The 18494-nt window shown below is 52.9% G+C and overlaps 1 protein-coding gene across 4 annotated transcripts; it reads right to left on the reverse strand.

Moving 5' to 3' along the window:
- Window positions 1–1855: 1855 nt before the first annotated feature.
- TXLNA (taxilin alpha) lies at window positions 1856–17470 on the reverse strand. Of its 4 annotated transcripts, none has more exons than XM_008521884.2 (11): window positions 17306–17470; window positions 16534–16744; window positions 15562–15900; window positions 14028–14119; window positions 11033–11203; window positions 9405–9599; window positions 7490–7609; window positions 7187–7261; window positions 6589–6681; window positions 6078–6173; window positions 1856–5361 (listed from the first exon to the last, which is right to left on the reverse strand). In XM_008521884.2, the coding sequence occupies exons 2-11, from the start codon at window positions 16709–16711 to the stop codon at window positions 5035–5037; spliced, it is 1686 nt and encodes a 561-aa protein (XP_008520106.1). In that variant the 5' UTR covers window positions 16712–16744; window positions 17306–17470; the 3' UTR covers window positions 1856–5034. The 4 variants fall into 4 exon arrangements, with proteins under 4 accessions (XP_008520106.1, XP_008520105.1, XP_070466508.1 ...); XM_008521883.2 differs by having other exon boundaries at window positions 17266–17427; XM_070610407.1 differs by lacking the exon at window positions 16534–16744 and having other exon boundaries at window positions 17306–17462.
- Between the last annotated feature and the right edge of the window lie 1024 nt (window positions 17471–18494).

The raw sequence follows: 18494 nt of genomic DNA on the forward strand, positions 1-18494 counted from the left end.
CCCAGGTGTTTCCAACACGCAGACTGCTCCAGAAGAGGAGACGTTAATTCAGGACTTTTTCAATAACCAGGGGTCAAGGGAGGGGTCTGCACAGGCAGGACAACTGGGAATTCCCTGTCTTCCCCTACCAGAGCTGCTAGAGAGTGGCACCAGGGCTCCTCTAGGAAGGTGGCAGCGGTCCAGGTGCACATTTAGGGTGGTTATTATCAGAGCTGCTTTGCTTGGGAGCTCCAAGAGTTGGGCAGCCTCCTCTGACTCCATCCAAAGGATCTTTGACTGGAACCATTGTGGCCAGCACAGAAAAATACCCATTAGGACCCTGACTAGAAGGGGCAGAGGCTCGGCGGGAACTGGCACAGCCAGTGTGGACACATCTGGAGGTCTGGAGGGAAGGGCACTTTAGTTGTTTCTACTATTTGTTGGGCATTCACATAACATCCTTTGTGCCAGACCAACCCAGGCCCTAGAGAGAACACGGTGCTAGGTGAGGCCACCAGTAGGGTGTCTCCCATAGAGCAGCCTCAACTTTTGCACCTAGGCTTGGGGTGGGTAAGCAGGAGAGTGTAAGAAACCAGCCCATTCTTAAAAACTGCATGCAGAATGTGGTCTTGTCAAGGAGTGCACCCAGGAGTGTTCTCCTGGGTGGGCTGGTGCCAAAGGATGCTGCTCATGGCAACCAGCCCGATAGCAGTGATGAGGGTCCACTCATCTTTTTTTCTTTTTCAAAGATTGGCACCTAAGCTAACAATTGTTGCTAACTTTTTTTTCTTCTCTCCAAAGCCCCCCAGTACATAGTTATATATTCTAGTTGTGAGTGCCTCTGGCTGTGCTATGTGAGACGCTGCCTCAGCATGGCCTGACGAGCATTGCCATGTCCACACCCAGGATCCGAACCAGTGAAACCCTTGAACTTAACCACTCGGCCACAGGGCTGGCCCCAGGGTCCACTTATCTTTTTTTTTTTTTTAAAGATTGTATTTTTTTCCTTTTTTTCCCCAAAGCCCCCCGGTCCATAGTTGTATATTCTTCGTTGTGGGTCCTTCTAGTTGTGGCATGTGGGATGCTGCCTCAGTGTGGTTTGATGAGCAGTGCCATGTCCGCGCCCAGGATTCGAGCCAACGAAACACTGGGCCACCTGCGGTGGAGTGTGCGAACTTAACCACTCGGCCACGGGGCTGGCCCCAGGGTCCACTTATCTTAACCTGGGTCTCAGTTGGCCTATGCCTGGCTCTCTGCTCTCCTTGCCTTTTGCCTTCTTCGTGGACCGTAGCAATTTCCTATTTAAACACCTTCAGTGGTGCCCCCTCTTCCCTGATCTTGCCCAAATTCCTGAACCTGGCACACAGGCTCTTGGTGATTGGGGCCCAGCTTCACTGCCTCCCACCACCCTCCCGTGCACCTGCATTGCCAGGTGAACCACTTTGTTACTAAATGAAGTTGTTAAACTTCTGCCTGCCCTTTGGGTCATAAGGCCCTTCCAGATGTCCACCCCTATCCTCTTGAAGGGGACAGGGCCTCCTCTATGCTCCCACAGCACTGGCGACCTTTATCTAAAAACACCTTTCTCCCTCTCTAGCCCGTGAGCCCTCAGGAGCAGGGGCAACTTTTGTTGAGAGAAATCATCTCTGATGCTCCTACGTATATGAGCATCATGACAACTTTGCCAAGGGGCCCACTCAGGAGGCTGAAGTGACTCTGCTAACGTCCTGAGCCTGTGGGACTGCTGTAAACCAGGAGGGCACTCTGCAAGATGCAGGATACCAGTGCACCACGGCCACAGAGCTTTGCAGCATATCCGGCCAAACCAGTGACGCCAGAAGCACCAGATGACCACGAAGGTCAGGAGAGAAACAAGTAAGGCAATAGACTCTTTAATGTGGTTTAAAATACATCAGAATCAAGTCCCTGGCTGTTGTGATTACCAAAAGGAGACAAAAAAGCTGTCAGCACAGCTTCAAACAGATCTGGGTGACCAGGTGGGGCCATCAGGGAAGCAGTTACAGGAAAAGAAGGCAGCACCCCTCCCCCAGGCAGGTGCCTGGCTGTCCCTGGGGTGACCACCTGTGTTCTGTGCAAGGTGAGACGGCTGGAGCAGCAGTTGGAGGATCAGCTCAGCAGGCCATGGCCCTCCCCCCTAGACACCAGGGCGGCTCCACTGGCCTCTTGGTCAGCTCTCAGCAGAGCCACCAAGATGTCAGTGGAGGAGGGTAAATAACCATCTTTGCAGACAAAACATTCTCTTAGAAAAAGTGCCTGAGCTCAGCCCATGGTCCAAAAACCTCATGGAAAACAAACCAAAACAGAAAGTGCTGCTGACACCTCTCAGAATCTGGTGTACACAAGGCTCTGAGCTGGACAAGGTCCTGAACACAGATTACTGTCAGCAGAGCCAAGGGCTCTGGGCTGTGAGCCTCACCTGTTGTGGTCCGCTGGAGGAAAGCTAGCAATCTAAGAAACCAACACAGCTCTTGGTCCTAAAACTGAGGTCATGTGCATGGGACCCACCCCAGTAAGGAAGGCACTGGCCTTCATTCAGACAGGCCGCCTCCTCTGCACCTGGCCCAGGCTCCTGGCTGGTGTGGGCAGCACCCAGGTACCTGGGCTGACTTTGGAAAGCAGAACAAGCAGACCAGCTGTAGTGACTGGTAAGATTTGGTCAATGGAGAGGAAGAGGAAGAATAGGATCCCCATCTACAGCCCAGCCCGGATGCCTAGAGATGGCTGGAGCCTAGGGCCAGTATTTCTGACCTGGGAAGCCCAGCTGGGGCCACCTTGCTCAGTGTAGCAACACAGTAGCTAGACTCGGCCTCAGAGGGCTGCTGGGCTGTGCAGCTGTGACTTCACCACCACACTGGGCTCCAGTAGCTCCCCACCCCCACTCCATGGGCTTTAAGAGGTAGCTGAAGCGAGGCAGGCAACTGGGGCCACTGCAGGCCTTCCCACTCTCTTTAAAGGGGGCAGACAGAAGCTTCTGCCTCTTCCCTGTGTTTCCATAGCCCAGCAAACCCCGTTTAGGGTTGGCAGCTCTTCTGTACCTCAGCTGGGCACCGGGGCTGGGGGAGGGAGAAGGCCTTGCTGGAGCCTGAAGAGGCACGGTCAGGGCCTATTCCAGACACAGGCATTTCAGGAGGGAAGACAAGACCTTAGGAAACACTTCTCCACGGGAGAGCAGTATCTCAGCCAGGGATGGCAAACGGGCCTCAACACTTCCACCAGCTGCTGGGGGCATCTTGAGAAACAAGGACATACCAGGATTAGCAGGAAACGCTCTGAAGCAGGTTAGTGCACTACGGTGAGGGCAGAGAGCTGACGGTGTGCCATTTGCCATCTGTGGTCTAAGTCATAACATGATTCAGGAGTACTTAACACTCTTCATGAACCTATTTACCTGAGGGACTAGGTTACGGGCTGAAAGAGCAGGCCAGTTGTGGAAGATGAAAGGACTGTAGGAGAATGAACCAACTTCAAGGAAATACAGCAAGAAGCAAAAACTCAACCATCATCATCTTGGGCTGTGGCCCCCTCAGTGGAAATGAAGCTGAGGCCCGGCTGCAGATGGGGCACAGTACCCCAAGCTCAACAGAGCCCTACTTCCTGACCCAAGACTCAAAAGTTGCTCTCTAAGAAGACTAGCTAATCCCCTGGCAAGTTTGCAACTAGAACTTCCCGAGTAGAGAGTAGCACGTATAAGGGGAGGGCAGAGGTGGGGTGGGAGTAGGTTGTTGGCGAAGAGACACAAATATCTGCAGCCACCTTGTGGATTTCTGGGGCTCAGTCAATTGTTGAATCTCATTCTTATCCCTTAGCTGTCAGGGGAGAGGTGGGGGCTCCCACACAGGAAGAAGGGGGATGTCACGGAGGACATACCGCGGTTCCGGGTCAACGGATCCAGGCAAATCTCAAGCATTGCACATTGGGGGTGGGAAGGGTGGGGGCCGGAAGCAGAAACAGACTCATAACGCCAAGGGGGCAGTTGGGTGTGGGGCCCAGGAACTGCCACATGGAGACAGTGGTGAGGGGAATCAGCGGTGGCCTCCCAGGGTTGGAATCCATAGGCAAGCTTGTGGCAAAGCCATCAGAAGCCTGTTCCTTTCTCTTACTACAAACAATCTGATTTTATCAAACAGGAAACCTCAGCACCAACATGGCAAAGGTGCCAGGTGGGGTAGTGGGGCAGAGGAAACAGGCACCACTGCTACAGCACCCCAATCCTTCCTCAGAAGACCCTCAACACAAACACTGTCATGTGCAAAAAAAAACAACCTTCAGAAAGAATCCTTTGGGTGATCTCTTGTCAATCATTTGTGCAGGCTAGAGAGGCACCTGTGAATGATAAGGCTACTGAGAAGCGTCACTGGCCTGGTCCTGGCATCACCAGAGGGCAGGGGAAGCGGTGCCCGAGGGGCTCCCTACCAGCACACCATCCCACATGGAAACATTCTCCATGGCCCTTGTCCTAGGCAGGACAGCAGCTCAACCACCAGCTCCGAGCGCCCCGCTGATGCTTCACCTGGGGACCCCTTCGCCAGGCCGAAAGCAGCAAAGGAGCTTCCAGGGGAGCGAGGAGAGACAGCGCTGCCCCAGTCCCCCAAACAAGAGAAACACAGTTGAGGCCTGGGGGTGTCACTTGTCATGAGTCCTGAAAGGCAGGGCGGGAGGGGTCTGAGCCTCAAATCAGGCAGGGAAATGCTCAAGTCACTTGTCCTGCCAGCTCACTGCGACAGCAGCTACAGATGACAGCTCCTCTTTAAAACTCTTCAGCTCACAGAAGAGCCACAGACTTCATCCATACACACCTCCACCTCCAGTGCAAGCCCATTTTACACTCAGAGATATAAATGTATGAGCCTTTGCACATATGCCATATGTATGTAAAACTGACCCACAAAATCCAAAACTGCGAAGTGTCAGATGCCAGCCAGGTCAGAGCACCTGGGCCTAAGCACTGGACTGCTTGGCGGTGGGAGGCTTGCATGGGTCAGGCCTGGCTGGGCTGCTTGCTCCCTTCCCAGCATGCCCCCAGCGCCAGGCTCCCTAGGCAGTGGCAGAGGTGGGCTCCTGGGGCCCTGTGTGGCCTGATACTTCTGTGCTCGGTGCTCCAGGGCAGCAAGGAGCTTCTGTGGCCCTTGGGGAGCTGGGTGCTTGGGCCCCAGGCCCCTCGCCACGCTGCTCCTTGGAGGCAGTGGCAGCCTCTGGCCTTCGCTCAGGGTCGCCATCAGTGAGGGGGCCTGGGCCACCAGCACTCAGGTCCTGTACCCTCTTGTTCAGGTCATTGCGCTCTGTCTGCAGCGCCCGGCACAGCTTCTCCAGCCGCTGGATTTTCACCTGCAGGCCCTCCAGCTCTTTGTCCCGGAGTGTTTTCTAGAGAAAGAAATGGGACCTTCAGTGCCATGCTGTCAAGCCCCCAGCCAACAAGGCCAACTGGTAGAAAAGATTCACACTGGAACAATACTGGGAGCAGACTAGAGTCAAAGGCTGGCCCCTTTCTAGTAAACAGCCCAGTTTACACCAAGACCTGGCTGTTACTCGGGGGCAGTGTGGTGCAGAGAAGGAGCACAGCTTGGATAAAACGTATTCCTCCACGTATCTACCAGATGACCTTGGAGACGTACTTGGCTTTTAAGCCTACCTCATCTGTTATACTGGACTACTATCAACCTCACAGATCTCAAAAGGAGGTTCAATGAATTGGTTTATCTAAAACATTCAGCAGGGTCTGGCATGCAGCTGCTCCAGCAGACTGACTTTTTTCTCCTATATCTCAGGCCATGAAGTTACATTATTGGGGCTGCTCTGCATACAAACTACGTGTATTACTGGCAGCCCTTGGTTCTCCTGCTCCTTTATGCCTTTCTTTCATTTCCTCTCCTTGCTTCCACTGCAGACCTATCACTGGGCTCCCCACCTCCCGTGGGGAGACAGCTGGCAGTGCCTTTGGACTCAGACAGACGTGCACGTGAATGCCAGCTCCCCTTCATGCTCGCCGCATCACTTACTGGGAGAACATCTAGGAAAGGGCTCAATACTCATACCCGCACCCCTCCCCCGATCCTGGCCGCAGACCACACTCAGCCCACCTCCTCAGCCATCTCAAGCAGGGCCTTGTTGCTGCTCTCCCACCGGGACCGGTACATGGTGGTTTCTTTTTCCAGCTTCTTGATCTTCTTAGTCATCTGGGTTATGCGACAGACAGAATGAAGTGGTCAGGGGGCCAGGCTCTCTGTGCATCTGTGTCTCCAAGGTGGGGAAAGGTCCCAAGGGAGCAAGGTATTACAGGGCACAGTCAGGGCCTTCTGTACGACCTCAGGACGTCTCAAGTTAAATGCTCACCCCCAATAACAGGAAATGACAAGACTGCCCCTTCTCTAGGACAAGTGTGAGGGTGTACAATCCACTGACAGTTCCTTGAGAAGGGGGAAGGCTGTGATCCCTCCTACAGCCCCACCCTTGGTACCAACCAAAGTGTTACTGTAAATGGCTCCCCAGGAGGCACCCCAGGGATGGGGGCTTCCTGAATGCAGGCCCAGTGTCGAAGTCTGAATGAAGCAGCTTGTGCCCCAGCAGCCTCACCCAGCCTGGATCAGTTACCTTTTCCATCTCCTGCTTGAATGTAGTGAACACCTCACTGCTTTTGGAAAGAGTGTTCTGGAACTCCTCAAACTTCTCTGTGTAGAGGGCAAGCTGAGGAAGAAAGAAGAGAACAGATAAGACTGGGTTTCTCTGGAGGGCACTTCTGGTCAACACACTCAGACACAGCTTTGACTCAAAAATTCTATTGAGATACCATTTAAAAAGAAAAAACGAAACAAAAACTACGTATTGGAAGGATATAACCCAAAATGTTAAGCATGGAGAGTAGCATTTGGGATGACTTATATTTTGCCTTTATGTTTGTTTTCAAACTTTTCTTCCAGAATTAAGTATAATTTATGTAGCTAACGACAACTGTTCTGTCCCCACCTCCTCAAAAGCAGCCCAACACTTCCGTCTAGGAATGAAGTCCTTCGAGCTCACCTAGCCACCTGGTCACCACCACACAGGTGCTGGGAGGGTCCAGAGAGAACAAAGGCTCAGCAAAGTCACACAGCAGTCAAGGTGGTCCTAGAATGAGGGTGCCATTTCCTCCCCCCAGGATGGGGCCCAGAGAGGGGACCTTGGAGGCACAGGGTCAGGATACACGTCTCACCTGCTGTTTCAGGTGGGTCTCCTGCTGCTTCATCAGCTCGCACATCCTCTGGGACTCCACTGCCTCTTTGAGGAGCTATTTCCAAGACAGGACGCCAAACCCCGTCAGAAGCCCCTAGGGGCTGTGTGGCTTTTTTTTTGCACCAGAACTCACTGAGGCTTCCTGCTCTCACACTGCTGTCTGAGGAAGCACTGTCCTGGTCGGGCCAGGCAGCAACTTCTCCCAGGCAAACTTGGCTATGAGCTGAGCCAGAACCCCACCTACCTCCTCCCAGACCCTCTACCCCCGGGGCTTGAGCCTCACAAAATCCTTCTCCCGCTGGTGCCTCTCCTCTGCCTCTTTCAGCATCTCCTGGGCCTGCTGGAGCTTGGCATCCACCAGCTGCTGCTGCAGGTCCTTGTGTTTGAAGACTTTGTCGATATGCTGCGGGAAAGCACAGTGGGAGGGGGCCGCCTGTCAGGAGCTTCCTTTCTCAGGGAGGCCCAGTGGCTGCAGGGATGTCCTGTCTGCAGAGATCAGGCCTCCTGCCCAGCCTCCCATCTGAATTTGACAGGCGGGACTCCCACGTGAACCCTAAGTCCCTGGAAGGTCTATTTCCTGACCTCAGCTTGTTCCTCTCCCACTGAGTCAGTCTGGGGTGAGCACAGGGGTTTATGGATAAAATGAGCTCCCAGGAAGCCAAGTAACAAATACATTCAAACCTCCAGCCCCAAGAGAACACTCCACTGGGTTGACAACCCTCACTTCTGTAGCCCCCAACTCCCCTGTAAAAGGGAAGAAAGGGCAAAAATGACACGTCTACCAAGACGACAGCTTTGCTCGGTCGGCAGAGAGCTGCCCTAAGGCGAGGATGGGACGTGTGCATCCGGAGGAAAGGCTGTCCTAAGTGCTGGAGGAGGCCGCGGCCAGGGGGCCAGGACCGCCCGGACCGGTGAGAGCAGGGATGGAGAGGGCGATGCACTCAAGCGCTGCTTCCACGGGAACATCAACTGAAACAAGGAACGCGGCAGCTTTACGTGTTTTTTGGATATGGAAGGGAAGGTGGCTTGGGGACGGGTCCAGTGTGGGACATGATGAATTTTAGTCGCCTGAGATCTACGCTGCAGAGGCTCAGACGGGGCGGGACGGGAGTGCCTGAATCTAATTGGGGATGGGCGTCAGTGAGGAGCAGCAGGGCCTGGTGGACCCGCCCTCCCACCCCTAAAGGTCTTATCTGAGGGGGAAAGAGGGGGCAGCAAGAGGGCCCGCAGCACCCTGAAGTAGGTGCCGCGCTCTGCGGTGGCTCAGGAAGCTTGCATGTCTTGCAGTGCTGAGGGACAAGAACCAAACCAACTCCTCCAACCAAAGGAATCACATGCAGCCTTGTTCCCAGAAGATGAAATACAGGAAAAGGGGAGAGTCGGGGAGGCCCCTCTAGGCCATGCACACACATGATCGCCACAATGGACTGTGAGCCCAAAAGAACAGGGTCTCGCCCATCCCACCCACCACCACAAACCCAGGGGCTAGGAAGGGGCCTGGTCCAGCCCTGTCAGGTAGATGCCAGTCTACCTTTTCACGAGGAAAGAGGTCCAGAACAGACAAGTGACTGGCGCGGGGGGACCAAAAGACAGGGATTCAAGTGCTGGGTAGCAGCCAACACGAGCTAAGGCAGTGACATCCTGCCCTTTCAGGTGGCATGGGCAGCAGAGAAGCAAGGAATCAGAGGACACAGATCCTGGAGTCAATCACTGACTAGAGGTCCAGCTCCTCCCCTGAGATGCCAAATCCTCAAAAACTGAAAACTCAAATTGTCATAAGCTGGAGACAAACCTGACGGGTACCACTATAAGGCTATTTATAATCCAGGTGAGCATTCACAAGTTTAACTGCATAAATACTGACGTGTCTGATTTGGAAGTGCTGCCATAGGGCCCTGCTGGGGCTTGCAATACACAGTATGTATACCTATCTCCATTCTCAAACTTGGATAGTTCTAAAGATATCTGGCCCTACCATCTGGGACAGGGCGCTGTGGACCTGTGGTTGTACAGCCATAGGCAAGTGTCTTTTCACCTCAGTGCCTCGTCTATATGAGGATGCATGACATTACTCCCCTCCTAAGGAAGGAGGAAGAATGGGAGAATGGGACGAAGCCTGAAAAGTGTTGTCCCGGCATCGAGCACACACCCAGAGCCCCGCAATTCCCTGGCTGGGACGGCTGTCGATGATACCCTACCTCCTCTCGCAGCTCATACTGCTCAATCAGCTTCTTGAGCCTCTCAGCCAGCTCCATGTTCTCCTGGCGCAGCTTGGAATTACGCTCATTGTGCTGTTCCATCTGCAGCTGAATGTCATTCAGCGTCACCTGGAAGTGCGAGGTCACCTCCTTGCGTTTCTCCTCCTCCTCGCGGGCCCGCTGCACGCCTTCTTCCTGGGCAGAGAAGTCGGCCCCAGCTCCATCATCCACTGCTCCCCGGCCAGCCTCACCAGGCTCCCCCAGCTAGTCCAGGCATGGTCTCTATCAACAGCCTTCCCTGCTCTCAACGGAGGAGCAGCCAGGCTCCACGATCCTGTGCATGGGGGCTCCTAATGGCCTCCTTGGTATCTCAGATGGCACCCAGTAAGAGGTTCTCTCTCTAGAAAAATGCGGGCCTGCGTGGAAGTGCCATTGTAAAGCAACCTGGATCTCCTGAAGCCTTTTCTTCCAGATTTCAGATTAAGGAGTCTTGTTTTAATGTGCTTTCATCCCTGTGCTCTGCACCCTGCTCCCCAACCAAGCAGTTAAAATTCACTGATGCCCAGGGATGGCAAGGATGCACAGAAGCAGGCACTCAGCCACTGCTGATGGGAGGCCATGTAGCATCTCATTTTGCAATCTGGCAAAATCTATTAAATTTTAAAATCTGCTTACTTTTTGATTCATTCATTTCACTTCTGAGATTTATCCTGTGGATAAATTCTATATAATTAGCCAGGGATATATATAAAAAGAATTTTCACTGTAGCACTATATATGTAAAAGTGAAAAACTGGAAACAACCCAAAAATACCTTAACTAGGGCACTGACAAAATACAGCATATCCATATAACGATGCTGTTACAAAGAATGAGCTGGCCCTATAAACTGACAGGGAGGGAGAAGGCATCGTGTAAAGTGAGAAAATGGGATGGGATATGAAACAAGACATGTATAATAATTTCATTTAAAAAGCTGTAGGTAAGATTTTATAAGCAGACAGGAAAGTTAGAAGGCTGTGCATAAATTACGTGAGTGAGGTTACTCCTTGTGGGTGTGCCGGGCACTGGGGTGAGGAGGGTGGGCACTAGCCCCTCTGCTTTGTCAGACCTTGTCACCTTTGAATCCCTTACATCTAACTGCATTAAATTTCTGATGTTTTAAGAGACAAACTAAAAATAAGCAATACCATATATTCACTGATCTAAACTTTGTAAGAAACATACAAAGGGTACGCGTACAAAAACCATCTGGAGGTCACGGCAGTGGCCGGGCTCTGAGCAGTCCGACCCCACCCTCAGAGAAGCAGAAGGCGGGGAAAGGACCCCGACTGACCGCTCTGGGAGGAGAGCTGCTTGTCAGCGCTGGGCCCTGGCTCCCCGAGGACTCCGCTGAGCTGAGCACTCCTGACGCCCTGCCTCTTGGGTTCTCTCCGCACCTGAGTCTTCACCTCACCTAATGTAAGCAGCTCACGCCAACCGGCTGCCAGCAGCTCTGAGGTAGGGCGTTAACGGGGAAACCCGTTTCTATGCTGAAAGCCTGTGCTACATTTTAGGGGAGAGCCCAGCGAAGGTAAGCGGCAGTCAAAGGGAACCAGCCATCCCTCCCAGGGGCCGGGCCGGCCTACCTTGAGAGCGCGGTTGTGGCGCTGCAGCTCGCGGCACAGGCTCTCCAGCTTGCTGCGGGCCAGGACGGCCTTGCTGTGCTCACCGCGCAGGTGGTCCTTCTCCTGGACCAGCTGGCTCTGCTTCTTCTGCAGGAGCTTCACCTGCTTCTGCGAGTTCCGGTGCTCCTCCAGCTGCGGATGGCGAGGGCGGGTAAGCACCCCGAGGGGCTCTCCCCATGGGGATCTAGGGTCTCCTCAGCTGATCTGACCCGGCCCTCTGTCCCGACTCAAGCCCTAACAGCAGAGGCCAGACAGTGCAGGGGTGCTGCACACACTCCATCCTACTCCTCACAACAACCCCATCTCCTCTCAAGGGCCTCATCTCAAGGCTATTGAAAGGGCCACTCACACAGGACAAGCAGAGGTGCACAGCCAGCACACCCCAGTTTCTCTCCCAGCTCTCCGGACTCTCACACCATTACATTCCCCCAGCTCTCGGGACACGCACCCTCAGATGAGACCACCTGCAACCCCTCCTTGTACTCATCAACAGACCCCGTCACTCCCTCCCACTGCTCCAAGACTTGAGCACTGGCTCACCATTTTGCTCTTTAACATGACTCCTATTATCATCTGGGCATTTTTATCACCAACAGACACTCTTCTGACTCCCTGGCTTCACAGTCCTTAACCTCCTCAGACCCTGTCCTCTCCTCCCATGAGACTATACAACGCTGCACATTAGAATACGAGACAATTATGTAATGAAAAATTGTCTAGCGGCCAATTTAAAAAAGCAAAAAGAAATAGATGAAATTAGCTTTCATAGTATATTTAGGGCTAATCTTCTACAAAAACAAACGAACAAAAAAGTTTATTTAATCCAATACCCAAATATTATAAACTTTTTTTTTTTGAGGGAGATTAGCCCTGAGCTAATATCTGCTACCAATCCTCCTCTTTTTGCTAAGGAAGATTGGCCCTGAGCTCACATCTGTGTCCCCCTTCCTCTATTTTATATGTGAGACGTCTGCCTCAGCATGGCTTGGTAAGCGGTGCATAGGTCCGCGCCTAGGATCCGAACTGGTGCACCCTGGGCTGCTCAAGTGGAGCGTGTGAACTTAACTGCTACACCACTGGGCGGATCCCCCAAATATAATTTCAACTGGAGTCAATATAAAAAGTTGAGATATTTTACATTGTTCCTTTTTCCCTTAGGTCTTTGAAATCCGATGTGTATCTTACACGTAGGGCACATCCAAATTCAGACTAGACACATTTCAATTGACTAGTGGCTACTGTCCTGGACAGTGCAGGCCTAGACTTCGTCATGACCTGGAACTGCACTGACCTCCTTTGTCTCATCCCAAGCCAGGACCACCGCCACCTACCATTCTGGTTCAGTGCCTCCAACAGATTTGTCTGAGTCTCTTACTCTACGGGAAGTCCAGTCCAGTGACCCAACCATCCTTTCACTTTCTTCCAACCCTCCTGTGAATAATCACTTAGCTTCTTACCTGGCTTAGATTTCTTACACCCTCAACTCTCTTGCCCCCTTTTCTCAGCAAAATCCCAACCCTGGGCATCAACCTCCTGCTCACTCTGCACTGGCACTGAAGCCGCCCCGCTTGAAGAATCTCACTTTAAATTCATGACCCCCCCCTTTCAGGAAGACCCTGGTCTGCCTACTGCTCCTCCTACATTTCTCATGTTATTCATGCTCCTCTTCTAGACAGCTCTTCCATCCTCCTTTTCAGATCTCCTCCGCCCCAGCTAAAACTATCATTCCCACTTCCCTGAGAACACAGAAGCAGCCAGAGGCGCAGGGGCACAAGCTCCAGACCCGCCAGTCCCCTGCACCTGTCGTCTCCTCCAGCCACGAGGACCCCTCTCTTTGTGCCCTGGACCTCACCTCCTCTCATTTCCTCTCCAACATCACTCCACTCTAGCAACTCACTTCCTCCTCTGGCATCACCAATCTTTCCCCAGCTGGATCATTCTGAAAGGGAGGAATCCTTTTCATATCCTTTCCTTAATTTAATCATTATAATAACCCCCATTAGGCAGGTATGATTTCCCCCATTTTACAGATGAGAAAAGTTTCTTACAGGAGAACTCCAGCTAATAAGTGTGGATGGAATGAAAGAATTTAAAAATAAGTCCTTAGGCAATGATCTTCAGTGGATGAACCTGTTAGTTCACATTCTGATGGGGAATTTGACAAGGGAGAGCCCTGGATGGCCCACTGGGACCCACTGAACAATCTTCCATCACTAAGAGTAGGCCACGCACAAGCTGTTTCTCCTGAGATGCCACAGGAAGTTCCGAGCACCACCTATGAAAAATTCCTGTCCAAGAAGTGGACCCTGAATTGGCTCAAACTCCTAGAGCTAAGTGCTACTTCACTGACAGGAACTAAGATGATAAGGGAGCAACTGAAATGCCACCACAAAGCTAGAAAGTGGGGCACCTACAGGACAACTGATCAGTAAGTCAATGTCAAAGGAAAGAGAGGGGCCGTGAGAGGAAGACCGTTTTGAAGTAAAAGGAAAAAACAGGCCTAACTACGCAATGTAATAAAAGGACCTCATTTGGACTCTGATTTGACCAAACTGAAATTTTTAAACAACTGGGGAAATTTGACTGCGGACTGGGTATTACAGAACACCAAGTGGTTAGCGTTAATTTTGTTAAGTGGCATGACGGCACTGTGCATTTTCATATTTTGGGAAGACGCATACTGAAGCGCACAGGGGTGAGGTGACATGCTACCCGGGACTTGGGCCAGGAGCTAGGGCTCTCCCACTGGAACGTGAAGTTTCCCCTCTTACTTTACCTCTCACCTCAAGAGGCTGGCTGGGACGTGACTCCCCCCCTTAACAGAAGGAGAAAAGGCTGAGAGAGCGGCTGAAAAGCAATGAAGCCAGCCACCTGCCCCTGCACCCGCAACCCCACACCAGGTGGCCTGCTGACTTTCCGAGGCAGGGACGGGGCGAGGAGAAGGGGGAGCACTGACCAGTTCAGCATACTTCTTGCACAGAGCTGCCAGCTTCTCCTCCGGGGTGCTCAGCGTGTTCAGTGTCTGCATCAGCAGCGTGATCTCCTTCCCTGCAAAGCACCAGGAGCAAAGGCGTGGACCTCCTTCTCGGGGGTCCTCCAGGCCTGGGCCCACACTCCTCCCCCCGAGGCAGCCCTCCCTTATCACACTTTCTATTTCTGCTTGTTGAACTGGCTGTCTTCCCTGCTAGACTGTGTGCTCCATGAGGGCTGGGACCAACTCATTTCTGCCTGTCACTGTAGCCCCAGCACTGCCCCTAGTGCCCACCACAGAGGACAGGCTCAGCAAACGCTTCTGAAATGAACGACTGAATCTCTGTGGGATCTCCTTGGTGAGCACCAGGGCTGGGAGGAAAAAAAAGTGCCTGCTCTACCAACAGGTGAAAGGAAGGTGTCCACCAATGAATGCACTGCTACTGTTTCCGTACAAAGAAGGCCCTTCTGAAAGAGGAAGGATGCAAAGAGGAATAGGTCTCCTTAAGAACTACTAAACTCCTGTCAACGCACCTAGCCAAAGAGCGAGCTTTCAAATGAATATACCTTCCAATATTTGATCCAAAGGTCAAAAAACAACAACAAAAACTACCCGCTTTAAACCCGAATGGAAGTAGGAGGTGGAGGAGTAGGGACTAAGACACGGGTATAACACCACCTAACTGATTCTTTCACACACATTCGCCCCCAGCCCCACTCCCGCCCCCGCCCAAGTGACCTTCCCCCACTGCCTGTGCCCGCGTCCCATTTTCCTGCTGTCACCCGGAAAGCTGCCGAACACAGCACAACACCAGGCTCCTGAAGTGTCAACCCTGGGAGACTCCGAGATCAGTGTGCAGACTGGAAATTGCTGGCACACAAGCCAAATCCAACCCACAGAGTGATTTTGTTTGATTCCCAGCATATTAGTTGCCAACTGTTAAAAATCTAGAGATTTCACGTAACTCTAGATTTCTGTCTTTTCTTTAAAAAACAAGGCTGGCTACACTTCGCCTGTGGTTTTACATGCTATCAACTTGCTGGGACTAGGTGGCAGCCAATCCTTTAGATGAAGCAGGTACTCTTTTGGTGGTCACGGGGCACCCCCGCTAACTTGGCTTCTTTGAGTTTCCAACCCTGGTCTAGTCTGGTTCTTACTGTAGGGAAATGAACACTAAGGACCAGAGAGGAGAAAGGTCTTGCCCAAGGTCACAGAGCAGGTTAAAAACGGTGCTGGCTGGTACAGGAGCCCCTCAGGTCTCCTGCTCTCCATTTCCTCCAAGAGCACAGCTTGGATTTCGGTTTCCACTCGCTCCCGAGGCCAGAAGCCCTTGTGCAGTGAACAACCTGCGCACTTCTATGCAATGGTCCCAAAACCCTGGCTTTGATTAAACTAGTGTGACACGCTGCCCTGAGAAGCAGGGTTTCCTCTGAATCCTGGCAGAACAGGCTAGCCCAAGGAATGTCAGGTCCAAACTCCTCCCCATCACCAGCCTCACAAGTAGCTGCCCTCTGCTCACCCAGACCCTTGGCTTTCTTCTTCTCCTGTGGCCTTCGGTGATCTCGGTCTCCAACCTCGTCACTTGCCCGGATCTCGTCTGTGCCTGGCTCCCCCTTGGAGGTCTCCTTCTCACCATTGACTACTGGGGTCTCCGGCTCAGGCTCTCCATTCCTCGAAGCATAGGTACGGGACTTGTCTGCATCTTCAGGTTCAGCAGGCTCACCTTGTGCCCCGTCCTCACCTGGGCCCCCCTGACTGTTGTCCACACAGTATGTACTCAGGATGTCTTCCAACTGGCGGCTCAGCTCCTCAGAGACATCACGGAGGGCCCCAGACTGAGCAGTTTTGGCTTGTGCTCCTACAGTAGGAGAGGAGGAGCAGCAGAGTGAGAAATAGGATGGTTATACCAACGGTTGGGCTTTTTCAGGTCCAAACTTACTAGTTTGGGTTAGATATCACCTAACCGCTTTAAGCCTCAGTTTATTTACTTATAAAATGATATAATTATTTCTCACTGCTGCACAACCGTGTTTGCTTTTGGTATAAAAGAAACTGAGTAAGTAAAGCATCCGACATAGGCAAGGCATGTAGGAGCTCAACGTCTAGCCCGTCCCCTTCTCCTCCCTGCAAAGTCACTTCTTGCTATTAAAAACGTTCCAGAAATGCCTCACACATGAAGAGCAGTTACCCACTGGTGCGTGAGGTGTTTCTAACCCGGATTTGCTGCCTGAGCGTCTCATTTGACTGCTACCTGATTTAATCCTGTCGGAGCGTTCTCTCAAGAGAGTTCTGTTCCTCTGCTCAGGGTGGGGGGGCTCTAGCAACTCCCCAGGAAAGGGCGGGGATCGCACAGACTCGGCACTGTCCTCCTCCCATTCTGTATTTCCTCCTTCCTGGGTAAACAGTGGCCTTGGCCTCTAACTCCAGAAGCTAGGCTAGGGCATCACAAACTCCTCCCCCGGCCCGCTGGAAAAGCAGAGCTGGCACACACCCTCAGTCTTCCCCGGAGCCTGCCTTGTGGAACCTTCAGCTTCTGTCGCAGGAGCCGCCTGGCTGGGCCTCCCCTGGGCTCCCTCCGGTCCTGCTTCCGGTTGCCCTGGGTTGCTTTTTGGGTTGGAAGCGTTGCCAGATTGCTTGGCAGCCCCATTCTTTTTGTCTTGGTTCTTCATTGCGGTTTGCAATGCTAGGTTAGGTAGCAGATCCTAGAGAAACAAGCACACTTGCTCTTTTCCAGACTAAGAAATTCTTCGCAGCCTGGATCAGAAATCTCAACACTGGACGCACAAAGCTTCTTAAAACAAACTGGCCGGCCTTCCCCGGAGGGAGCCAACGGTTCCCCCTGTCTCTGGCCGGTCATGGGAACCTGGTGCGCCCAAGCAGATTTTCGGGGCGCTGCTCCGGGAACGGGGAAGGAGAGGCCTCCTTTATCCTGAAACCGCTTCCCGGCACAACACGGCCCCCCACGCAGGCCGAGCGCGGGATAGGCTCAGGGCGGGAGACTGACGTGGCGGGCCGCTCGATTCCGGGTGCCTCCCCGCCCCCCAGGGCCCACGTGGGCCCCCCCGCGCGCGTGCGCGCGCAGCCCCCCACGCCCCGCGCACCCCCCCCCAGCCGCGCGCCTAGCGCGCATGCGCAGAGGCCTCAGCCCTGCCCCCCGACCCGAGCCCTCGCGCAGAATCGGCATGATTCCCCGCACTGGCCGAAAGCGTTCAGGCCCACAGACCGTCTGATCATGTCGTCCCTCTAGCCGCCGTGGAACGCACCTCACCGCCGACGGCCCGACGGCTTCGCCCGCTCTGGCCTCGCAACGGAAACCTCGGGTAACCGCTGCCGGGCAGAGCCGCCTGCTCCCGCCGCAGCCAATCAATAACCGGCGCTCTCGCGAGGCTTGCTGGGAAAGATGAAACGAAGGCGGCCTCTGAGGCGGGTAAGTTGGGGAGGTGGGGGGAGGGAAAGGACTACAAGTCCCTCCATGCACCGGGGCTGACCCCAACTCCCAAGATGCAATAGGAAAGGCTTTAGTCTAGGAGCTGGATAGTCATGAGGTCTGGAAGGAGCCAGTCATTCCGTACGAATGCACGTCAACCTCGTTTTTATCACGCAGAAGCTATAATTCAGCTCGCAAAGCCTTGCGCCTGGCTGTTCTTTCCTACACGCCTCCACCCCTCCCTCCCTTCTGTGAACATCTGTGACTATCTAGGAGCTCTGAGGAGGAGGGATAGAATACTGGGCTGGGAAGCAGGGGACCTGTGTTCCAGTCCTAACTTCATCACTGATTTGCTGTGTGACCAGTAATTTTTTTCTATCCCAGGGCCTCAATTTCCGTATTCAAATAGAAGCTTTTAATAACAATAGCAGTTCTTTGAGCGCTTACAGTGTGCTTTCCTGGTATCTGCTAGCTTAATCCTCATAACTGTTTAAGTGCTATTTGTTATTCCCGTTTTACACTTGAGGACGGTAAGGCAAAGGTTAGATAGCTTGTCCAAGGTCGCATCGCTATCGAGTGTTTAGAGCAGAGATTCAAAACTAGGAAGTCTGGCACCAGCACCCATCTCTAACTACTAGACTACCCTGCCTCTTACCCAGAAGAAATCACCACCATGGCGTGCTCTCCCTGAGGATGAGTCAAGGTAACTTGTAAAAGTAGGTTATATGTTTTCCCCGTCCCATTACCAGCTCGAGTCCCTCTTTCGAAGGGGTAAGGGGACCTTGCAAGGGGAAGTTTGGCCTCGGCAGATTCCTGAGCCTTTTCTCTGACTGGCCCACTCTCTACAAAGTCTCAGTTGCACTGGGACTAAAGGGGAAAAAAGCCCAACTTCTCTGCAGAAGTGGTATCACAGTTCTTTACCCAGTTACCTATAGGTAATGGAATAAAAACCGACGACTCGTGCACTTAGAATTTAATGCCTACTTGGTTTGGCTTCTGTTTCCAGCCAATCCTGCCTATCCCCT

The sequence above is a fragment of the Equus przewalskii genome, chromosome 2 (genome assembly GCF_037783145.1).
Source record: "Equus przewalskii isolate Varuska chromosome 2, EquPr2, whole genome shotgun sequence".
Taxonomy (NCBI): domain Eukaryota; kingdom Metazoa; phylum Chordata; class Mammalia; order Perissodactyla; family Equidae; genus Equus; species Equus przewalskii.

Bases quoted from the DNA above. Each gene is read 5' to 3' on its own strand.
- TXLNA (XM_008521884.2), bottom strand. From the start codon at position 16,711: ATGAAGAACCAAGACAAAAAGAATGGGGCTGCCAAGCAATCTGGCAAC. The intron at 14,120-15,561 runs GTGAGCAGAGGG...GGTGCTTTGCAG, and splicing joins GAAGAAAGCCAAGGGTCTGG to GGAAGGAGATCACGCTGCTG. The intron at 6,174-6,588 runs GTAACTGATCCA...CGCATAACCCAG, and splicing joins TCAAGCAGGAGATGGAAAAG to ATGACTAAGAAGATCAAGAA.